The 22,710-nt window shown below is 53.7% G+C and overlaps 5 protein-coding genes across 5 annotated transcripts; 4 read left to right on the forward strand and 1 right to left on the reverse strand.

The window, feature by feature from the left end:
• Positions 1-7,199: 7,199 nt before the first annotated feature.
• J4E85_004723 (uncharacterized protein) lies at positions 7,200-8,483 on the forward strand (the record flags this gene model as incomplete). Its single annotated transcript, XM_051468976.1, has 1 exon — positions 7,200-8,483. The coding sequence occupies one exon, from the start codon at positions 7,200-7,202 to the stop codon at positions 8,481-8,483; it is 1,284 nt and encodes a 427-aa protein (XP_051327191.1).
• A 1,573-nt stretch (positions 8,484-10,056) lies between these two features.
• J4E85_004724 (uncharacterized protein) lies at positions 10,057-10,993 on the forward strand (the record flags this gene model as incomplete). The annotated part of the gene is made up of 2 exons (XM_051468977.1): positions 10,057-10,260; positions 10,310-10,993. 2 exons carry the CDS (start codon positions 10,057-10,059, stop codon positions 10,991-10,993), a joined length of 888 nt encoding a protein of 295 aa, XP_051327192.1.
• Positions 10,994-11,619: 626 nt separating this feature from the next.
• Positions 11,620-12,992, forward strand: J4E85_004725 (uncharacterized protein; the record flags this gene model as incomplete). The annotated part of the gene is made up of 3 exons (XM_051468978.1): positions 11,620-12,736; positions 12,792-12,835; positions 12,927-12,992. The coding sequence occupies 3 exons, from the start codon at positions 11,620-11,622 to the stop codon at positions 12,990-12,992; spliced, it is 1,227 nt and encodes a 408-aa protein (XP_051327193.1).
• An 827-nt stretch (positions 12,993-13,819) lies between these two features.
• J4E85_004726 (uncharacterized protein) lies at positions 13,820-14,493 on the reverse strand (the record flags this gene model as incomplete). Its single annotated transcript, XM_051468979.1, has 2 exons — positions 13,820-14,386; positions 14,470-14,493. The coding sequence occupies 2 exons, from the start codon at positions 14,491-14,493 to the stop codon at positions 13,820-13,822; spliced, it is 591 nt and encodes a 196-aa protein (XP_051327194.1).
• An 865-nt stretch (positions 14,494-15,358) lies between these two features.
• Positions 15,359-17,024, forward strand: J4E85_004727 (uncharacterized protein; the record flags this gene model as incomplete). The annotated part of the gene is made up of 2 exons (XM_051468980.1): positions 15,359-16,330; positions 16,383-17,024. 2 exons carry the CDS (start codon positions 15,359-15,361, stop codon positions 17,022-17,024), a joined length of 1,614 nt encoding a protein of 537 aa, XP_051327195.1.
• Positions 17,025-22,710: the final 5,686 nt, after the last annotated feature.

Raw genomic sequence — 22,710 nt, forward strand, 5'->3', positions numbered from 1 at the left:
CTTCATGGGCATGCCCGATGCCAGCTGTCGTGACCAGCTGACACAAGTCACAGAAAACATGCAGCATCCAGGGGCAGAAACCCATCCAGGTCAGGCTCGATCGTTGTGAGCAACAATCACTGGACGCCATAGTTATCTAACGACGTCTTCGTGATTTGAGCACTGGCCAAGAGCCATATTAGCCGCATCGGAGATATTTGAAGACTGGCACATTGTTAGAGACAGAATCAGGAGCTCGTTCGAAGCGGGGTTGGCGCCGTGGAATCAATACGGCATTCAAATGTCGCGCGACTGTGGCGTTGTTGACTACCCGTCCCCGGATTATGGATTACAGAATTTTGACATTTCGGTGGACAGACGGCGTATCTTGTGACGATGCTCGTGTTGTGTCCCGCCGAAGAGACGCCTTGGGCTTAGACATGGAATCACAAAGTCGTCTATGGCTAGCCCTTCCGCACAACAAACGGCTTTGACCGGTGGCATCCTAATACGGTAAGATAGAAGCCGTACCCGTCCACAGCCGTACCGTTTGCTTCCACTGCATCCGCACAGACCAATCGTTCGTGGACTGTCCGTGGTCTCATTGAAATTCGGCAGCTTCGTCGTACGAGTTGATCTCGGAAACTGCCCGAAACTGTCGCTCGAAGGCTGTGTGCATACCGTGCGCATGCATATGGGACGAGTGTGGCTATTTTGCGCTAGACGGTCGATAATGGCGCTGAGTTTCGTTGATGAAATCTTCAACGTGAGATCTGGGCGGCTGCACGTCAGGGTCGGAGAATAACTCGCGCTTGTCGTGCGTCCGCACTGGGCCAAAGGGCTGAGTCCAACGCCGTCCAAGGGAACCACAACCACTCGACGACCATGTCTCTGTCAAAGAACTTGAGCATAAATAGCGAGGCTAACCACATATTGCGCATGCGCCGATTGGTAGGCCGCCATTTCGTTGTTGTGGTAGTAGTTCGCGCGGATGCCATCGGCCGCGCCGTACAACGCCAACAGCTCGCTACCAGGCCGTGCAAGTGCTCGAAGAGGCAAGTCGAATGTCGAAAGGATTTCAACCACTGATTAAAAAGATTCCATTAGCATCGGTCAACTGATGAAATCAGGGAGATTACCAAGTGTCGTGTTCGCTGCAATTAATGATCACTGTCGGGCAACCGCCATTGAAGACATTGCTTGAGAAGACATGGGTTTACTACTCATCGGTTCCTTAGCCAGCTTGTATTGACGCGTTAGCTGAGTCAGGAGCATCGCTGGAGCGTCCCTGTGTGAATCGGAGCTTGGCGCAAATTCGTGCAGCTTCAGTAGTTCCACTGGATTCGTTGTGCGAGTCCTTTGAGGGCAGACCACCGCTCGCACACATGCGCTAATTGCCGTTCATTACGTGAACGCCCGTTATAGCCTCATATGTTCGGGGACAAGCTGTATGTGTATGAGGGCTACCGAGAGCCTGCTGAAACTGTGCCAGCCCATTCTGACATCCTTTGAGCGTGAAATAGATGATCCTGCATGCGCAAGAATCGCAGTGAAGTGTACGCAAGCTTGCAGTAGCTTCATCGGTATAATCCAGAGAAAGACGGCCAGTGCTTGATCTTTGTCGGTAGCTTGCATTGTACACGTCCTTGTTGAATTTAGAACCACTCTCAGCGCGGTCGGCACGATTCCAGTGGGGCGTAGGCTTTGCCCGATAGCCGGGAAGCTGGAATAGGGTGACTAGTCCAATGGAAATGGTCTGCAAGTACCTTGGACAATCGGTAAAGAAGTGTGAGGATAGGAACCCTCTTCAACGTTGACGGCCCGTACCGCAAATGGCAGACGACTCTGTTGTCAAGCGCTGGGTCACATCAATGCTTCTTCGACGATCAGTTGATCAGAACACCCGAGATAAGCAGTCCTCGTGTAACATATCATACGCAATAGTCGGCAGACAGCTGCTGCAACAGCCTGACGATCATGCAGCCTCAGTCCACTTCGAGTCGACTGAGACAGCACAGAAAGGTCTGCAACGATTCCTGATCTTCCCGATAGTACATTTGAGGCGGCTGCGGGTCGCCATGGTTTTATCGATTACGAGGACTGCTTGACAGCCGACCATCGCCGTCACGGGGGGTGCGGGAGGCTGCAGCCCATTGTGCCTCAACAGCAGACGCCCTGCAGGATAGTCGAGTGCTTCGTGACCTCAAGATTGGATGCACCGCTGTATCAAGCGGCGATCCCCTGGGTTTGCTCAGCCACCATCTACATCTACACTTCAACGGCTGTTGTGCATGGGTGCAGTGAGATGTCATGGCCGGTGCCGAAAGCACCAGGGGCTACGCGCGCAAAATGTGGTAGGACGAGTAGAATGTAAGCGGAAATCCTGGTCTAGCAATTTGCATTAGAGACGCGTCAGATGATAGTCCCGGCGAAGAAGTCGAGGGAGTGCGCCCGGAGTCTCATCTTAGCCCTGCAGCAAGCCTGGTGGCCTGCCTCGTTCGCTAGTAGAGGCTGATGGCGTGGCAGTGATTGGATCAGCGTGGCAGTGAAGTATCCATTGAGAGGTAAGTACTGTATTGCGAAGAGACGAGTGCTCGTGATGCGTCAGCCCTAGGCGCTCCGTGGTCGACCGCAACGTGCGCGACACATGGAGACAGCGAGGTTTGGGACTGGCATGTCACCATGGTCGTGTGAACGATCGCTGAAGCCAGCAGAAAAACCACGAAGACGACGATACTGGCGCAGTGCTGGGTGCGCGATATCGCGATGGCAGGGACTTGGGAGGTTTGGGGGCGTGCCAGCTTCACGGAGGGAGCGGCCAAGACACGCTAGAGCCCAAAGCGGAAAGGTGAGGATACAAGCGGAGGAGGAATACCCGGGAGAAGCTGCACGTCACCGGGCGCTCCTTCCCAATCCCCTGCCACGCCCATCCCTCCTTCCTCCGTGGGCCATCTATCACGTATCGCCTCATCTTCCATCTGTACAAGGGAGGCACCGCGGGCCCGCCGCTTCTCGCTTTCCTCACCGTTCGTCGCCTAACCTGAGACCCTGGACTCGAAATGCCGCTCGCCGCGCCCATATCGTCGCTTGACAGCAGCCGCCGAGCAAAGGCGACCTCCTGCGGCCCACGCCGTCCATGACTGGCTGTGCCCTCTTTCGGAGCGTTGCGCATCTACCGTTGTGTCGGGTCACAGTATGCTTGGGGCAGATGAAAGCCCGGATCATGGCGCTGATAGTGCTCTAACCCAAACCTCGAGGCGATGCAACATCTGCGCATCACTCGCTGGCAGTGGCGCCTGTATGTGGATGCTTTCCCTCGTCCACCTCAGTCACGTCAAACCGCTCCCCCGCGGGGCCAAGTAGTGCCGTCGCTTTCGTCTCTGTGACAGGTAACGGCTTCGAGCCCAACCCTCTTGTCCTCTAGTTCCCTCTTTCACTGTCCATCTGCGGGACGACCTGTCGTCTGCCAACGGTTGTCGGCCCGCGGCGCTGCTAGCTACGCCTGGTCTTGGCCCGTTCGCCATCTGCCGCTGACTGGACGCCGCCCGTGACTGATAGTCTAATCTAGTACAGCCGTAGCAAGAGCAAACCATGATCATCTGTTCGCTTCAAGGGTTATTCCGGGCGGCTGATCGAGATGAAACATCGACGACCCGCCAGTCCGGTCATTTAGCTGCCGTGTCGAGTCGGCCCCCATTTCGAGAGTGGTGTTGTGGTCCATGTTCCTGCGTTGCTGCACGGGACTGTGATGTCTTTGCCGGGCGCGCCAATCGATGTGTGGCATGGGGGTGGGCCCTGGCCCCGCGAGGTAGCAAAAGCCCATTCTTCCGTGCAAGGAATGCGAAGCTCAGCGACTATTCGAAAGACGTAATCCTGGGCACCAAGGCAAATCACTTCTCCCTGACATCGGAGATATACAGGCTCCCCATTTGGGAAAGGCTCGCCGCTGCAGCTTGCCAATGCTACCGTGGTGCTAGAAAATGGCCAGGTCTGAGCAATACGGATCATATGCATTGGGGCTGAATCTTGATCCAGCATGCTAAGCATGCTTCGAAGCTATTCTCACTTGGTAGGCATTCTCCTTTGAGCCAACAAGTCCGTCACCACCCTAGTCCGTCTCTACTCTGTATCGAGCTGTAGCGCTTCTTGCCTGTCAACTGTACTTCAACCATCCACTTTCTGCAAGCTCACTCCCATTCGACAGCCGCTCGTATCCTTGGGCCCTCCCACTTCTTCCATTGCTTGCCGTTAGTCCCTTCCCTGGACCCACTATTCCCAACAGTCTACTCCAGGTCATTGTTCTGAGACCATAAGCCGGTACCCTACCAGCCTCGAAGATCACGGGGGTTTTGAACCCTGGCAACCTTGTGCAACGGTCTGAGAGCAAGAGTTCAAATTTTAATAGAGGGCACGGTGCATATATGCTTCGGCCCCTTCACCATACGGACCCTTGGTATACCGAACCTGGCTCACATCTGTCACAATACGTCAACGGCACTATCACTGTCGATTCTGGTCTCTGTCACAACATCTCATTGCAGTGCATGCAGTAAATCTGTTCCTGTTGAGCAATTCCTCCAACCTGGCGTGCGTGCAAATCGCCCAGTGTCCGACAACGGGTCAGCATCCTCGTCGAAGCCGCCACGATTGAACATCAGTCGACGCCACATCATTTGATTTGGAAGACTGCAGCAGAACCCTGTAAGCTCCACCCCCGTTGCGACCACTTCCTCGGTTGATATTGCGAGACTGACAGATCGCAGGAAAGCGACGTCAGAGACGCGCCCACACCGCCTACGTCGCAGCTAGATATCCAGGCACCTAGCGACAAGGCCGCTATCCGTACCTGTCTGTGCTCGGGAGTCCAGCTTCCAGATCTGCGTAGAGTGCGCGGGAAGAAGCAAAGCGCAGCTGCGGGCCTCCTCGCTCTGCGTAGACGAGCCGTTATAACTCCAGGGTTTAAGGTAATGCGCAGCCGCCGTGGGTGACATCAACGCACACTGCATCGCACCTTCCTCGACCCCAAAACTGTCAGTCCACCCACCAACCTTCTGTCCCTGCCATGACAGGCCCATTGACTAAGCTTTGCGGTAGATCTGAGCGCTGAAGAACCGATTGACCAGAGTGCAGCGCGCGCACCACCGAGCCACAGTGCTGGACAATATACGCATTGCACCGTCTGCTCGCAATAGCCGCATCTCCCCTCGAACATCAGCATTAACGGAGCCTAGCCCCCAGCGAAGCGCAGCGCAGCGGCAGCTAATCGAGGATCCCGCCCTTGTGCCGGCTAAACCCCCCCAGATTGCCTCTCAAGCGAACCAACAGCGTAATTAGACGAGTCGTCGGTCTTCACCACCATCCCCTTTCAGCATCCTTTGACGCTTGGCCCGGCACCCCGAAGCCTAGCATCGCAACCGCCACGCGAAACGCTGACTCGCTGCCTCGCCTGATCGAATCCGCGTCTCGAGCGACGGCGCGAAGCAGTTCGGCCGCAGCGGAACTCTGTCAGCAGCAAATCCTTTCGCCACTGCCGGCGCCATCGAAGTCGACCCAGACTGTCGGAACTGCTGCGTAGAGTGGTAGAGTCAGGCGTAAGATCCAGTCTCTCGCAAGGGTTGTTGTGTCTCTACAAGGCGCTGCGATAGATCTCAGCAGAACGGCGATACATCACTGGCTGTTGCAATGATGAATCAAGGTAAGCCAAATCCCCAAGTATTTGCAACCCATGTCCTGCGCAATACACAAACCCCCAAACCCCCAAGTCGCTCGCCCCAAGCGCTGCACATCCAGCCATAAGCTGGCGCCCTTCTCCGCATTCTTCCCAGGCCAACATTCCTCCCGCGTGCGCTCTTATATTGCACCACAACACAGTTGGTGCATCGGCCTTCTCCCCTCTGTTCACTGCACCACACTGTGGGCCTGCATTTGTTCCTGTTCCTGTAGTGCGTTCCGCACGCTTGTCCTGCCACCCGATCGCGGTGCCGCTTGTGCTACCACGTCCCACGCGCATCTTTCTCTCCTCTCCATTGCGCATCCGTGCACGTTGTCCGTTATTGTCACACGTCTTGTTCAACAGCACACCGGCTGCCCTGGATTGATTGGCTGACGTGCAGGATAAGCAGTGCTGCAATCACCGCTGCCATTGGCATCGGAGAACCCTTTCTCTTCGGACCAGGAATGCATCGAGCATATTGGTGCGCATGCACATCATAACTCCTACGCAGCCGTACCCGATCAGCTAAGACGCGACGGGGTCCTAGCACATACTGCGACCGGTATCCACCAGGGCTCGATTACAGGCCGTTACGGTACACATCGTCCCGACAGTGCGTAAGTAATTGCTCTCATTGGTCGTTTCCTTCCCGGGCTGGCATGGCAGGCTCCGTGGTGCTGCCTAGCCTTGTGGCCCCCAGCCTGCATCCCTCGACGCCTCTATGGCGTGGTGCAGCCCAGGCTCAGGCTTCTCCTACCCCAAAACAAACACGTAGTCAATGTCCTCCATCATACTTGTCGTCGCACACGCTCCGGATGCATGGCGCACTTGGTCTTCCCAACAGGCTGGTCTGTCACATTGATCACACGACAAGCCTAGCGGTAATGCCGTACCGCCCCTGGTCTGGTTGACGACTTATACCGTGCCACCCTACTCTTGGTTACACATCGTTGTCGTTGGCATCACTTTGGCCGGATAGCTCTGTTTTGCGAGTTTGACTGACTTGATTCTATAGCTACCAGTCGAGCGTGGCTCTTTCAGACTCAGGGTCTGGTTCCATATCGACCTCGCCAAGCTCCAACGCCTCATCAGCACTGGCATACTCATCGTACACTACGTTCTCTCCGACGGTTTCAAACACTTACCCAAGTCACTATTCCGTACCAAACAATTACTTTAGCACTACGTGTGGTTACGGCAGCATGTCTTCGAGTCGACGATTGTAGGTTTTCTTTGTGGCGCACTCGTGCGTGTAGAACCCGAAGCGATGCATGACAGCTGACAGCTACGCGATAGAAACGATCCCTCTTCGTCGGCAATGTTACCTCCGGCGAGATCACCAGGACTAGGCCATTCTGTGTCACCATCCATGGGTTCGTCGGCAAGGGACAATTATACGACAGGGACGCCTGGCGTGCATAGATATCCCAACGCCTTGTCCCCTCGAGCTGACCTTTCCCGGTACAATTCCCAACCTGACACTCCTAGGAGTGTGCTTGCCACCACCATGCCGTTGACCTACAACGGTGCTTACCACGCGAGCACCTATGCGACGCCCTCAGGCTCACCCGAGACGCCGCCTTTCAACGCACAGGAGACATGGGGCAACATCACTTGCGAAGGCTCGACAGTGACACCCAATATCGACGCCAAGATCGAGAAGGGCTTCTTCTACTCCGGTGATCGAGTATGGACATGCTACCGCAGGAACTATTTCGCTGTCAACGTGTCGTTCCAGCTTACGCCCTGGATCGCAAACGCCCGTATGTACCTCGAGCAGACAGGCAAACCACCGGAGCAAATACAGTCCATGGCAGTATCTCTTGCAGCGGCTGTGGACGGCTCCACAGGCAAGACTATCGAGCTGATCCAGCACACACCTAAGCGTGACAAAGGCCCGCAGCTCGCGATGAAGAAGGAACTACTGGCCCCAACACCACCGGGAAAGAGCCATGAGCATGGTGGATATGGGCTGAGTAACTTTCACCAAACCTCAACCGTGCCGGGTCCTCAGCTACCATTGCAGAGCGAAAGCGACTCGTCGCAACAATATTCCCCAGCGAGCCATGCCAGTAGCAACTACCAGCATTCATTCGAACGCATCCAGTTCAAGTCGGCAACGGCGAATAATGGCAAGCGTCGCGCTCAACAACAGTACTACCATCTGATTGTCGAGTTGTGGGCGAACGTGCAAACTCCACGAGAATCCGAGCCCCGTTGGGTCAAGATCGCAGCCCGGCTGTCGTCTCCCGTCGTTGTCCGTGGCAGGTCACCTAGCCATTACCAGAACGAGGGTCCACACAATGCTGGTACCCCAAGAGGCGCGCCTGGGTCTGGCCTCGGTGGAGGCGGTCATCATGGGCTGGGATCAAGTGGCCAACCTTCCTATCCGGCCTGGAGGAACGGTATGTCGGGCGGTGGTGCGACTGGAATGGGCGGCAGCATGTATCGTGGTAACACGTACTCGCTAGACCCAAGTCCCGTCGGCAGTCATTCGGTCAGCTCAGCAAGTTCTCTGAGTGGAGGTCCGGTCGAAGGCGTTAGCGGCGAACAGCACATGGTCGAAGACGACGATGCGAAGATGATGGATGCCCCTCAGGACTATTCTTATTATCCTGCGTCCATCTACGAGACTATCCCTACTAAGCTTGAAAGTACTCTACCACCACCCGATCGCAGGATCAAGGATGAGTATCCAACTGCTGGCTGGCACATCGGAGGCTGTGGAAGATTCCAAGGCATGGAGAGCAGTCGCGGATACTATCCCGACGTACAAGCACATACTTATTGACAAGCATCCACTAGACTGCTGTCATAGCTTGCATGAACCATGTTGGCCGGCTCAACATGGACTGAGGCTCGCTCCCTTCTCGAACGAAATTCTGCCTCACTGCACTTCGTACAGGCAGTTGGGAAGCTCTTACCAACGACGGCTATTTTTGGGCGCTTCGCGATGACATCTCGGTTTTGCGGCGGCCTTGTTATTGTTACTGTACTTGATCCTTTGCCAACACGAACACCGACGAGCCCTCACACCAGCACCACTCCCCAAACGAACGACGCCCAAAACACCGCAGCTCAGACAAGGTCAGAACGGCACACGAAGAGGTGTATCATACATGGCGCAAGAAAGGCTACATCGCAGGCTTCGAGCATGTTGGCGACGGTACAACGTTCAGTGTTGGCCTGATTCCAGAGAGCATGTGTACAATGCCCGTTCCTTGGGATTTGAGCCGACAGCACATGACCTCCCTTGTTTCTGCTGGCATATGATGCCTCAACTGCTGGTCAGGTTGACCTTGGTACATGTCTTGGTGTGTCATCACAAAGCATATTTAATTCTGCCCCCTTCTGGCGGTACCTCCGGTGTCATTGCCTGTATGACCTGGAGGGACCAGCTTCTTTACACGTCGTTCCCATGCTGTTATGTCTTTCTCTGTTTCACTTCTGTTTTATGATGGTGTTCTTTACGCATTACGAGACGTGCAGATGGTGCAGGGTGAGGGCACATTCTACGAGTTATGAGTACGAATGCTTCTTGCATGGTGCATGGCGCATGGAGGTAAAAAAAGGTCGACGGTCGCATCCATCTCTTTCGTGCTGCCTCTGTATGGCGCTCTCTGACTTATGCGCCCCAGCATCTGTCCTTGCGAGCTTGGCAGCAACGGCAAATCATGGTTGTATGAGTAATGGGTCACGGCCATGGAAAGCCTTCGAGGCTTTGGATCAGCAGGATTGAGGACGCACACAAGGAAAATGCAACATCGGCTAGGACGTAGGGTCCTAAGGGTTGCATAGCCACTGTAAGGCACGGTTACGAAGGGACGGGAGATGTACGGCGCACGAGAAAGCTAATGACGGCGGCCCCTTGTCTATTGTATGATTATGTAGTGCCTTAAAAGCGTGTGATAGTTGTCGAATGCAGGCGGCCCTTTTTCGTTTATCATGGTTCGTAGCATTTCCGAAAGTGATGTTTGGCGGGCCTCGACGCCACGGCTCGACGCGACTTTTGGCGTACATGTTGGTTACGTGGGCGTGGCCCGGGCCAAGACGAGCGACCAGCATCGCAGAATATCTGAGAAGGTGCTCGCACATGCAAAGAAGAGTAAAGAAGATCAGACGTGAGGTTCTTGTAAGCTCTTGCCGTCGGACGTGCTCCCGTGTTCCCCGCGGCTCAGGCGTCCCTTCCTGACTCAGGGTCCGGCGACCAAAACTTTGGTTGATGCTGAACGGTGTCACGTCATCGCTTCACCCACGCGACACCCTGAAGCGTCCTGACCCCGACGCGGCTCGCATACACGCTCCATCCAGCATCCGACAGCATTGCGCATCCGGCGCTCTGTTGACAGCACACACCGGTCCCCATGGCGTGGTACGATCAGGACAGCTGGCTCACGGCAGCCTTCTCCCCAAACCTGTCGACTATCCTCATCACCTTCCTCGTCGCGCTCTGCCTGCCCATACTACTGCATACCGTCCTCTACAAGAAGGCAGCTGCAGCCGCGCAACTTCCCACCTTCCTGCTAGCCGGCCCAAGCGGCAGTGGAAAGACGGCCTTTACGACATTGGTAGCGTATCCCTCAAACCCATGCTCCCGTACCGTCTAACAATTGCCAGGCCGAGCGCAACGCTACAACCCAAACGCATACGTCCACCACACCTCTCACCGTCTCCGCTCTCCTCCCCAGCCCACACGTCCCCGCGTCATCGCACTACCGCTCACCAGGCGACCCAGCCTTCGAGCGCTCTCGCAACTTCCTCCTCCTCGACACGCCTGGCCATGGCAAGCTCCGTCACTATGCGACCTCCCAACTTGCCGACCCCAAGAACATCCGCGGTATAATATTCGTCGTCGACGCCGCTCAATTAGGCGACGAAGCCGGACTGAACGAGGCAGGAGAGTACCTTCACGACATCCTCCTCTCGCTACAGAAACGCTACACCAACGCTACCACAAGCAAAGGGCCAAAGGAGATCCCTGTCCTTGTTGCTGCAAACAAGATGGATCTTTTCACGGCGTTGCCCGCAAACCTTGTCAAGAACTCGCTCGAGAAGACAATCACTGAGGTTAGGAGTAACAGGGCGAAGGCGCTTCGCGATGCAGGTGCGGCGTTGAATGGTGGCGAAGATGAGGTAGATGAGGAGAAGGAGTGGCTGGGTGAGGGCGGTGAGGGCGTGTTCACATTTGAGCAAATGAGAGAGAGCGGAACGAGTGTGACTGTGATTGGGGGTAATGTTCAGGCGGGTAAGGAGGGCGCTGATGTGGAGCAATGGTGGCAGTGGATTGCTGAGCAGCTTTGAAGAAGCTACAGGTGGCCACAGAGGGTAGGGTGAATCGAGGCTCGAGTGTCTACCGACTCATCGATACCCCCTTCGTTGAATAATGGAATTAGTAGGTCGATATCACCTTGATCAAGGTCATGACTAACGCGCGCAGATCATCAAGTTTGCTGTTGCACTTTTGAAGTTTTGACGACAACACTGCCTCTTATTTTGAGACCGAAGTGATCTTACGTCTGTTACAGTCTCCAAGCGCATCGAACTACGAAGGTGGCACCCTTAGTACCTGATCGTGCACGTCTTACACTAGTGGTCGTTCCTCGTCCCATGCAGAGCACGCATTCCCCAGCATTTGTTGTTCATTTTCTTATTCGATGTTTGCGTATGTCATTACGCGATTGTCCCAAGGCAAGCTCACGAGTAAACCGAGTAACTCATCATGACCAGTCGCCATGACCTCCCAAGGTTGAGCAAGCAGCGCGTGAGCTTGCTCATCGTGGCCAAATGACTGGAGGCAAGCGCGGAAATCGAAACTAGGATACTGTATAAGAAGGTGTGTGATCACCCAATAGTGCTCACCATCGCATCAGCGTCGCATCCTTTCATCAATACTTCTCCAACCCGGATTCAAGAGAGCAATACGAACAATGGCGAAGAAGTCAAAGGCTGCGAAGAGAGCACGAAAGGCCGAGTCGGACGCCGAAGCATGGAAGGCATCCTCCAAGACCGTACTTGGTCGCCTGACCTATCGTCTCGAAGATCTTCCCGACATTCTGATCCTTCGTGTAGCATTCAAGTCCATGAACGCTTCTGGTGAATACGACGATACTGTGTACAACCGCAAGTTCCGGGAGCCCGCGTGGGCTGAACTTCGCGAGACATATTGGCCCCATTTCAAAGACATCACTGCTGTCGACAAAAACCCAGATAGAAAGTCTCACGAATGGCATCTCATCATGCCAAACAATTCAAATAAGGATGAGTTCGCGATGTCCACCTTACTGGGTCAATTCGCTCTCAAAACCAAACTTCCCGGACACGTCAAAACCGGCCTACCTGAGCGAAAAATGGCATGCAGGATTACGAGTACGGATGTATTAACAAGTACAGATCCAAAACATCGTAGACTCTATCAGAGGAGTCTCAACATTCTAATCCAACGGCGCTATGCCTCAGTGGACGGATTCCCCGATAATCTTTGGGCTACCAAGGAACAGTTCCGAAAGATTCCCGAGGGCATCAATCTCTTTCAAGGGGAGAAATCAATCCAGCTGAAGGAGGAAAAGTCAAACATGCCGAAAGGAGATGTGTCAATCACGCCGTTAGTGAAAGGCTACAAGGCTCATACAATCAACGGTACCCAGACGCCTTCTCCCTACTCACTTCGTGTACGCGCCGCCTTATCGACTGATCTCAAAGACAAACTGGTACATTTGGTGTTCGATTTGACGTCTACCACGCCGGAAACCTACAACAATGTCTATGAAATGTTGTTGGATGTTTTCGGGGATGGCATGAACAAGGAAAACATCAGCCGCCTGCAACCCGCTATCAGCGACTTGCTGGTTAGAGTCAAAGTTCAACGCAACTACCCCTCTACCAGATCAGAGACTACAGCAGACGTCATCAAAACATGGGATGAGCCGTTCTTGATTCGCGAGGTCGTATCCAACCAGGATACCGAAGTCAGGGCCAAGACAAAGAGCAAGAGGAATGATGAAGATGAGAAAGAGGTTCAGACTAGTTACGAATACTTCAAGGAGAGTGAGTTGCGCTTGGTCGTATTGACGACGGTGCACAGTAACTGACGCAAACACAGACTACAACGACGGCAACGATATGAAGCACCAGTATCTTCCACTCGTAGGTGACGGCCGCGGCGCTTATTTCCCCTTGACCCACGTCAAATTTCCCAAAAAGACCCAGGTTTTTCCAAAGACTGCTAGCGTTCTAGCCCAACCGCTTCGGGCAAAGATTCATGAGCTCGGTCTCCTCAAGTCCGAAGGCTCAGAGCTCGTGAAACTAACCGGCGATAACGTATGGACACTGTTGACTGAACGGCGAAGATATGCTGAGGCAAGTACATTTTCCCCGCTCCGAGACCTTTGCTTACACGTCGACAGGGCGGAATCGATACCGAACCGTTCGAACTGCTCAAGCAAGTCGGGGCGCCTTCGATCGAAATGATTGACCCCTTGGACCTTGCACTCCAATTCACCCACTCCGATCAGACGACAGATGCTTCCAATCTTGATGCGAAACGAAAATGCTTTTACCGCATTCCAGTTCTACAGTGGCATGCATTTCATCCGTCGCTTTCCAGCACTTTGCTTCTCTTCGCTTCTGCAAGCTGTGCCGCCAAATCCGGCTGTCGCATCTTGGTATTAGCTCTTCTTTGGATTTCCCTTATCTCCTTTCCCAACCACCTTTGCTTACTTAGTTTCCGCCCGTACCCGCGTCTGCCTCTGAGTCGATGTTTTCACTTTGTGACATATGGAAAACTCACTGCGCATGCGCTCGTGCTGCGTCCAATCCTTGTCTCCTGTATTTGGTCTTGCGTTCCGCGCTGCTTTTCTAGATAGTCCAACTCAATACACTCATTTGCAAAACACCGCTTCTATATCGCCCTTGAGAATTGTCACCAAGTCTGGTTGCTGGATGAGAGGCTTCTGCACGGAAAACAGGTTGGTGCATTCTATGTCTGCGAGGTCGAACTCAGTTTCATGGTTGCACCAGGAACGAAGAGATCGCAGTCTGGAGGCATAAGGATGGTAAGTTTACCCATTTCTTGTTAGAAACAGTGTTGTCATATCACATACCTCAGTCCTAAGCACCGTGACGTCTCAATCAGGCGGTCTTGTCCATGTGATCTGCTGCTTGTCTGCATGCCGTTTTGATCCCATCGCCCAGAATGGTATCATTTGAGGCAAAGTACCGTAGTCTATTCTGCCAGAACCGCCATCTTTCCACCGTAATCTTCTCTTCGCCACCCTGGGCCTTCCACAAAGGACCGACTGGCGCTACAAAGTCCATCAGACGGTCGTAAAGATCGTGACCTAGGATTGAAAGCCATTGTGTAGCCGCTGGAAGGTCTATGCTAGGCTGCGATGACCTGAAAGCCGCCCAGTTTTGATCAGGTATGGTAGCAGAGCCATCGGAGTGCTGCGTCACTTCATTGAGGCTGAGTTCGTGTTCTAGGGCACCAACGATTGGATAGCATGCCATGCCACGAAAGTCCACATTATCTTGTGGCAGCGCACCTCGAATGTGGTAACAGCTAAGAAGCGCGGCGAACGTGTTGATGTTCTTGTAAAGATCTCTGACAGCTAGGACGACATCACCACTGACAATGCATTCCGTCATTGATTCAGCCGTCCTCAACGTCGCGTCTTTGCGAGCTTCGGGGGCCATGAACTGCAAGCTATAGCACTTTGGACCTGGACCGAAAACTGTCAGCTTCTGAGACTTTTCAGCACGGCGGTTGTTCATGTCCATACCTTGCAAATAACCCACGAGCTCATGACCGAAGCCAGGTAAGTCCACAAAGCTACTGGTGCCCTGAACCGGCTCATCTGTATCGTACGGATACTCTGGTAAAGGGTATGACAATCTCGCAAGCTCCACCACCAAGTCGGCCAATATCCTCAGTTCTGCTTCCGGCCATAACTCGCCACGATGGCATATGGCGCCCCAGAGTATGCTCGCATCATGGGGTGTTGACGAGGAGCAATGAGCTGAAGTCAGTGAACCAAGGATATCTGCTGCTGCTCTGGGATTGATTCGGTGAGTGAGAAGATCTTGGAAAGTACATAGTATGTGTCCTTCTGTGGATGATGGATCTACGTCGCGGATAGCCTCCTCATCGGCGCGGGATAGACTTGGAAATAAAGGATCAACAGAAGCTCGGTTCAGACCTGGTCGAGTAGAGCTGAGAATGGCAGAGAGCTGTTCGTGGTTCCATCTTGCAGCCATGGATCGAATTAAGTTAATGTCAGAATATCACCAAAATGAACAGGCATAGAAGTGATGAGTGCTTGAGGTTCAGTTGCCACCATGTTGACGGTTGATAGGCTACCGAGATGCTGATTCATGGATGTTATGCATACCCACCACGTGCCTAGGCAGCTGACAGTGGCGGCGACGGCGTGAAGGTGGCGATTGAGCGTATCCGGCTGGCGTTGTGAGGATCTACTAGCGGTGGCTTGAGCGCGGCGGCTATTTGCGGGTCAGGCCATCGAGTTTGTTCTGCGCGACAACTTTGCATCCGTATTACGACATCTTCTTCGCCTTTGACGTGCGGGTACTCTCTTTACTTATACTTCCAGAAACTCTCACGATACATACTCCAGCATCACATACACGCCTCAGCACACGAAAACCGCCACCATGTCTACCAAGACGCGCCCCGCCATCCCACCTGTGGTTATGGACAGCATAACGCAGCAGATCGGCAACACGCCCCTCGTACGCCTGAACAAGATTCCGCAATCCCTGGGCATCCGTGCCACCGTATACGTAAAGGTCGAAGCCTTCAACGCCGGCGGCAGTGTCAAGGACCGCATCGCGCTTCGCATGATCGAAGCCGCTGAGAAGTCTGGTCGCATAAAGCCCGGTGACACACTCATCGAGCCTACGTCTGGTAACACGGGTATTGGGCTGGCTTTGGTGGGTGCGGTAAAGGGATACAGAACCATCATCACACTTCCCGAGAAGATGAGTCCCGAGAAGGTGGCGGTTCTTAAGGCGCTCGGAGCCGAGATCATTCGTACCCCGACAAGTGCGGCATGGGATAGCCCCGAAAGTCACATCGGCGTCGCGAGGAGATTAGTCAAGGAGATCCCGAACGCGCATATCCTCGACCAGTACTCGAACCCCGACAACCCGCTCGCGCACGAGTGCGGCACAGCCGAGGAGGTGTGGACACAGACCGACGGCAAGATCACCTGTCTTGTTGCTGGTGCAGGAACTGGAGGCACTATCACAGGCCTAGCGCGCGGTCTGAGGAAACACAAGCAGGATGTCAAGATTGTCGCTGCCGACCCACACGGCAGTATACTCGCACTCCCTGCGACCCTGAACGACGAACGTGTGAACGAGGGCTACAAAGTTGAGGGAATCGGATATGACTTCATCCCTGACGTCCTGGAGCAGAAGATCGTGGACAAGTGGTACAAGACAGACGACCGGACATCGTTCTTGTATGCCCGCCGGTTGATCTCCGAAGAGGGCATTCTTTGCGGTGGTTCGTCTGGTAGTGCGATGGCTGCCATGGTCGAAGCCGCGAAAGACATGGACCTCACTGAAGATGATGTTGTCGTCGTCATTCTCCCCGACAGCATTAGAAGCTACCTCAGCAAGGTTCGTCATCCTTTGTCATATGCTACTGTTATGCCATACTAACGTATCATAGTTCGTCGACGACGACTGGCTTGCAGCAAACGACCTTCTCCCCCCTACGCCCCCTCTAACACCTAACACGAACGGCGCAAACACTCGTCGTCTCTCCACCACCAAGCAGGCCGACGCTTTCCACGGCGCCACCATCGCTTCCCTACGACTCAAGCCCGTTACCACCGTCCCCTCGAACTCGCCCTGCAGCGAAGCCATTGAAACAATGCGTGAGAAGGGGTTCGACCAACTTCCCGTTAGCACATACTCTTCCGGCGGCAAGGCGCGTCTTGTCGGTCTAGTGACCCTCGGCAACTTGCTATCCTACATCGCTGCCGGTCGTGCCACACCAAAGTCGCCCGTCGAAGAGGTCATGTTCGATTTCCGCAAATTGAACGAGGTCGTAAAGGACCTTGGCCGTCTTTCGCTCGACGGCGATAACGCGAAGAACACACAGAAGGGTGGCAAGAAGGGACGAAGGGAGTTTGTTGAGATCACCAAGGAGACCAGCTTGAGCGATCTGAACAAGTTCTTCGAGTGGAACAGCGCGGCTGTTGTCACCGAGCGCGTCGATGGCGAGCCAAAGGCCGTTGCTGTTGTCACAAAGGTGGACTTGCTATCCTGGATGGTCAGACAGGGAAACACTAATGGGCACTCGAACTAGATCGAGTGAACATGATGAAACAGGATGCATATGAAGAAACGGTTAAACACGAGGGGCGCATATCAAACCTTTAGCGAAAGAAAAGTTGGCGATATTCACATTGGACCGGTAGCAACGGAGTTATAGGCATGGTACAACTCAACTTAGATGGCGTTCGTCTGGTACGTCAGGATAGAAGTGCGAGACCTCAACGTCTATAATCAACAGCTACGAAAGACTGCAAAGACATAATCTTGTCATTCATAACATGCCTACGCTATTCCCATCATAATCTCCCTCAACTTGCCCGCCGCCGCACCATCCAGAAACTCCATACTCTTCTTGATGCCCACTTTCCCGCTACTCATTTCTTCCATCTCCATCATCCACAGCAAATCATTCTCCACTATCTGCCCCTCCGTCGCCCCTTTCGCCTGCATCATGAAGCTGATTCGCAGGACGACCTTCATCTTGACTGGATCGACAATGACGTCTGTCACATTGGATTTCCAAGACTCAAGTCTGGGAAGCATGGATCGTAGATGGGTGAAAAAGTCGTCAAGAGAATGCGTGCCTTGGAGGGGCGGGGAGAGAGAGACGGAGTAATTATGGCCCCACGAGTGTTCGAAAGAAGGGGCGCAGTAGGTACGCATGAGATCGAAGTCCATGCGTTCCGGGAAATCCGCGTCGAGTGTTTGGGCTCTGATGAAATTGAGCGCTGTGTCTCGGAGGATTGTATAGGTGGGCAAGGCAGATGTCGCCGGATCTTCTGCGGTGTGGTTGCTCATGGTGATGTTGCTGGTTTGTTTTCAAGAGATGAAGATGTGCAATTGGAACTCTTGAAATGGAAGAAAGATACAACTGTGGTTTGCTTCATTAAATGCGGAGAATTACCAGTGCTACCTAGTACATGCGGATCCCCACGGTACGCCACGGAATAGGGTTCAATTGTCCCGAAAAACGGGGACGGCGCAAACTGTAAGTTTATACTACTGTTTGAGGTTGGCGCATATGCTGAGGACATGGGGCACGCTTGTTTTGTCTTCAAGAAAGTTGGTCGTGAAGAGAGCAAGGTACTATTGCGGGTGCTCCCGTTGCTCCACTATGTCCGTCCAATCAGCTGAACGACGACCGTGACGTCGAAGTAACGGTTGGAGACAACGAATGTTCACGACCTCGCTGGTAAAGTATCGCGCAACTGTGGAACTATCGAATTGAATGTAGAAGTGGTGCGGTAGTGGGAAGGTCGTGTCGCTGAGCGATCAGACGCACGAATTACTTTCTGTTGAGAATGTTTGCGTGTTGGCCGTGTTCGCTATCAAAAACCGAAAGTGCCAAGAAGACATGAGATGGATGGATCTAAGGTGAAATGCGATAGGCCAAAGAGCTGGTGAGTGGGAAGAACTGAGCGGCTGACTTACTTACAACGTCAAACGCCATAGCCAATGTCTGTCTATCGGGGCAGAGGGCCATGTCACCTGTTGCTTCTCAAAGCCGCCCAAGACTTGTAATATCATCGTTGCATGCTTGGAGTTGGTGTGATCTGGCTCTAAAAACCCACTGGATCGCGTTCGATGAGGTTCCGCTTCACACTGGGATTCCATCGCTCCGGCTACCTTCTGATAACGACAGACCCACTGACTACGGCTCTGTAGTAGCAATGGCCTGACACAAGAGCCTAGCTCAATCGGAACACTTGTTATCCCGGGTGTAAGGCGGCATAAGTACGAACACGCTCGTTGTATTCGCAGCCTAGAGACTATTCGGCCGACATTTCTTGTCACTTCTGCCCTGATCGGCTGTCCGTTGCACATAGAGCCATTCGATATGCATACTGAAGTCGAAATGTGCTCGTGTCTGAAGGATGAAGACAAAGGCAGTCCTCAGTACTACAGGTATATAGCCGGCAGTTCTTTCGAGATGGAAGAGGAGAAGGATTGGCGATTGCGGTCGAAGAATCATCCATCGAAGCAGTATTGGGGTGTAGAGGAACTCTGAAGTATCTGAACTGATTGTGTACGTGGTCTCGAATCGAACGCGATGAGGGTGAAGTAGGTTCAACCGAAATTAGGGCTATCGATGCCAGCGAGTGTAGCAATTGTGGAGGGACGGTCGGTATTCATGCGCGCTTCGAATAAGTAGTCGGTCCTAGGCTGTTAGCTTATTGCACGATACAGCCGCTGCGACGTGGTGCAGGGAAACGCAATCAGTGGACTGTTGCAATCTTTCCACATTGCTGTAAAAGGAGGATTGACGCATGGCGGAACTGTCGGAAGCCTCGATCTGAAGGACGATGCCCGTGCGTTGCGAGAGTGGTCAGGTGCATTCGACGTATGCGTAACGTCACTGAGAAAGGATCGCCGGTCGGTAAAGCTTGTTGAAGAAGGCGTCGTACACATGGCTGAGGGTTGTCACGCCAGAAGGGGTGTTTTCGACATGTCGTTGGGACTTGTAGACTGAGGAGGGCGTGTCCACTTGGGCAGCCAGCGGGAGCCAGTGTCTTAGTACGCGGAAGGCACGCCCCGGACGCCCTCGGTTCGGTCCGGTGTTTAAGTTCCAGACAGCCTGTGTTTGGCGCACCCTTTACGCATCTAACCATGAGAGAAAATTGCTTCTCTGCACCGTCGTGCAGGGTCGCGAAGCTCACTCTGGGTTCATGGTCATCTGCGTGCACATGTGCAGCTGCAAGGCCTGATCGCCGCTACTTACCGCACGCCCATCATTCCCACTTCGGCTGCAAGCCTGCGTATCGTCTGCGACTCGGGAAAATCTACGAGCCCAAGGGTTCGGTATCTTTGCATGAGCTTCTTATTCGCCGTTCATCTCCGAACTTCGCATTGTTGCGACGCTCAGCAGGAAAACTTCCGAGCGGAAAGAGCATCACTGCAGTCCTTCCCAACTGCCGCAGAAAGCGCGCCTCGATGTGGTGCATGTGAGATCCAAGCCTTCCAGCTTCTCTCAGACGTGTATGGTGTAGAATTCTGCCTGCGACCACCTGCAGTGTGCTCTTGCCTCGGTAGTGTGTGTCGCTAGTCATGACCAGGACATATCGCCAGCGCGGCGCTTCGTGCGGCTGTTGTCTAATTCGGCGTTCGAAATCTGCTACGAGCATGTATCGGGTTCGCGTACATTGGTGTTCCAAATCTCGTCGGTTTTGCGGTTTTGCGAAGCGTTCGCAGAGGCGCGTGGGGAATAGTAGCACAGTTCAGTGGTACAGATCAAAAGCGGTACACACTGCGTAGCTGTGCCACAATGGTGCTGCTGCTTGCACACACATTAGCGCTAATTGTTGGATCCAATAGTCGGGTTGGTGGAAGTGCGAGCAGAAGCCACTCGTTCGCGCTGCCAAGCTGAGTAGAACGCGGCAGTTCGTGCTAGAGAGTACTCGAGCACAACGGTAGCATCGATTCGTTCCATTCGATTCTGCACAAGTCGAATCCATCATGCCCGTATTTATTGCACTGACTCGACCAGATTCTGTGGTTGACAAACCCCCCCAAGCAAAGGCGTTGTCCTCATCGTATCGCGACAGGGAGGATAGTGGAAGCTGATCTGTCGATGCTAGCTGTTTGAGAGGCGGTTCGATACACAAAATGCCTTCTCTCGTGCGGGGCGTTAAACCAAGGGGAGTTTCGTGCCGCAATCGAAGTCGTCGAGGGGGGTATCCGCCTAATCGGGGTGTCCGTCGTCAGTAGGAAACTCGATTCGATCGTAGAGGCGTGAGAACACTGGGTAAAGACCTAAGTCTTGTCTTAAGACAAGTCTCCGCGTCATGTTAGTTCCTTTGCGCCAATGTGTTGCTTGGTTGTGGCCGCCGCAGCGGAGTTTGTACGTACAGGCTTCGCGCGTCTGCAACGGCGTGAAGGAAGGGTTCGAAGGCGGGAAGGGGGTGGGATATGCGTCATCACACGATGCGTTGGGAAAGCGTGTATGCAGCAGTCCGATCCTTAAGGAGTGGGCGAAGACGAGCTATGTGTTGTGTTCGAGGAGTTATGCCGGCTGTCTGAGAAGGATCGAAGACTCGAGAAGACGTTGTAAAAGAATTGTCATTTGAAGAGTATACAACAAATAGCTCAGCCAGTTGGTGTCATTGTTCGATGCAATTCAATGAGACTGATGAAGACGAGATCCAGTGGCCTTCCGGCAGATTGTTGCATCGGCGGAACACGGCACTTCCGGGATCTGCACCACTGCTCTCGCAGGGAGTGAACGTATTTGGCAGGTCACTCGTTGCAACCATCACCTACTGCAGCACTTCAAATACTTAAACCTTTAGCTGATGACTCCGGAAGCAGCATCTCACGCTGCTCGCAATATCGCTGATGATGGAAACATGGAAAAATGTCTCACTATCTATTAGCATGAGTTCTGCGGTAATACTACACACAAACGCGGACCGGCGAACCTCCCGAACCAGAGGATGCTGGAAGAGTCCCTAAACCTGTACCGTTGCAGTATCAGCCTCTATCTTAATAGCATGTATATCATGGGCGAAAGACCCAGGCGGCTTCCGACTCACCACGTAATCTTAGACATCAAAGAATGAGTGCGGCTTTCTTGCTCTCCTACAAGTTGGCGTGGGGTCCGCAAGTGAGAAGTTTGGCGCTTCCATCAAAACGGTGCATAGCCAACGATTTGTCAATATGCTGACCAGCCTGTTCAAACATCAGCACCAACTGGCGTTCTCTTCGCCACGGTCCGCGGAGGCCTTGCACACCCTGGCGATAAAACACTGTGAGAGGCGACTGGCGCATGTCCCCTAACCACACACTTCCTGCCTCGAGTGTAGCCAAGAGATCTACACTCTACGCACCTGCCCTAGCCGTGCTCGCGGACTGTTTCCACTACAGGAAGAATTCCTACACCGTATGGAACGCCTTCACCATGCGCTGATGAAGTTTTGAATGTTTAGGCGCATGTCAGTCCCTCCTCGTAGCGAAACTCGGCGAATGTGATTCAGAAGCGTGGCGATCTCCCCGATCCCTGGCTCCTGTGAACCCACATCTAAGGTGTCACAAGTATCGCGCGTATATGAGATGCATATGCGACGTGGCTTGTTGGATGAACTGATCCTTCAGCTGCGGAATCCTCTGGATGCAAGCGTCAGGCGTGGCCCGCAGGTTCGGCGGGCATCATGCATCGGATCGAGACCTCAACATGGAGCGTTGGGCCGCACGTGTTCACGCTGTTATGGCCTCATGGGTTTTGGGATGCTAATGAGGCTACAACGCTGGCAGACCTTCTCCCTTGGGCCGCTTCCCAGGCCATACCACGAAGATGCGGCCACGTATAATGCATCGGATAGTCTTAGATCGTATCTGCACAGCATCTCTGCCGCTCGCCGGAATCTAAGTAGCCTGGGCATTAGGCTGTCAAATGCACTTACGTTCTGATGCGTGCATTCGAGTCGAGAGGGGTGGGGCTGCACTGGCAGCTAGTCGGGATGAACGAACTCGCCTGCGGGGAGCAGGTGCCGGGCGCCTACACATCGTCTTGGGTAGTACTGATCAATTGCATTCCCTACCTTATCTGATCTGCGGTCAGGTGTTCGCGGTGTAGCAGTGGAGACGTGACTCTCCACTACCTAGGTAAGGGTTGGCAAGACGAGATCCAGAAGTTTCAGCCGACACCACCCCGCTTGCCGTCGATGCCGTCGGTATGTCTTGAGTGCATGGGTCGATGGGGAAAGGACAACGCGAAAAAACTC

Source organism: Alternaria conjuncta (assembly GCF_024043145.1).
Source record: "Alternaria conjuncta strain BMP 0040 chromosome Unknown scaffold_6, whole genome shotgun sequence".
NCBI lineage: Eukaryota > Fungi > Ascomycota > Dothideomycetes > Pleosporales > Pleosporaceae > Alternaria > Alternaria conjuncta.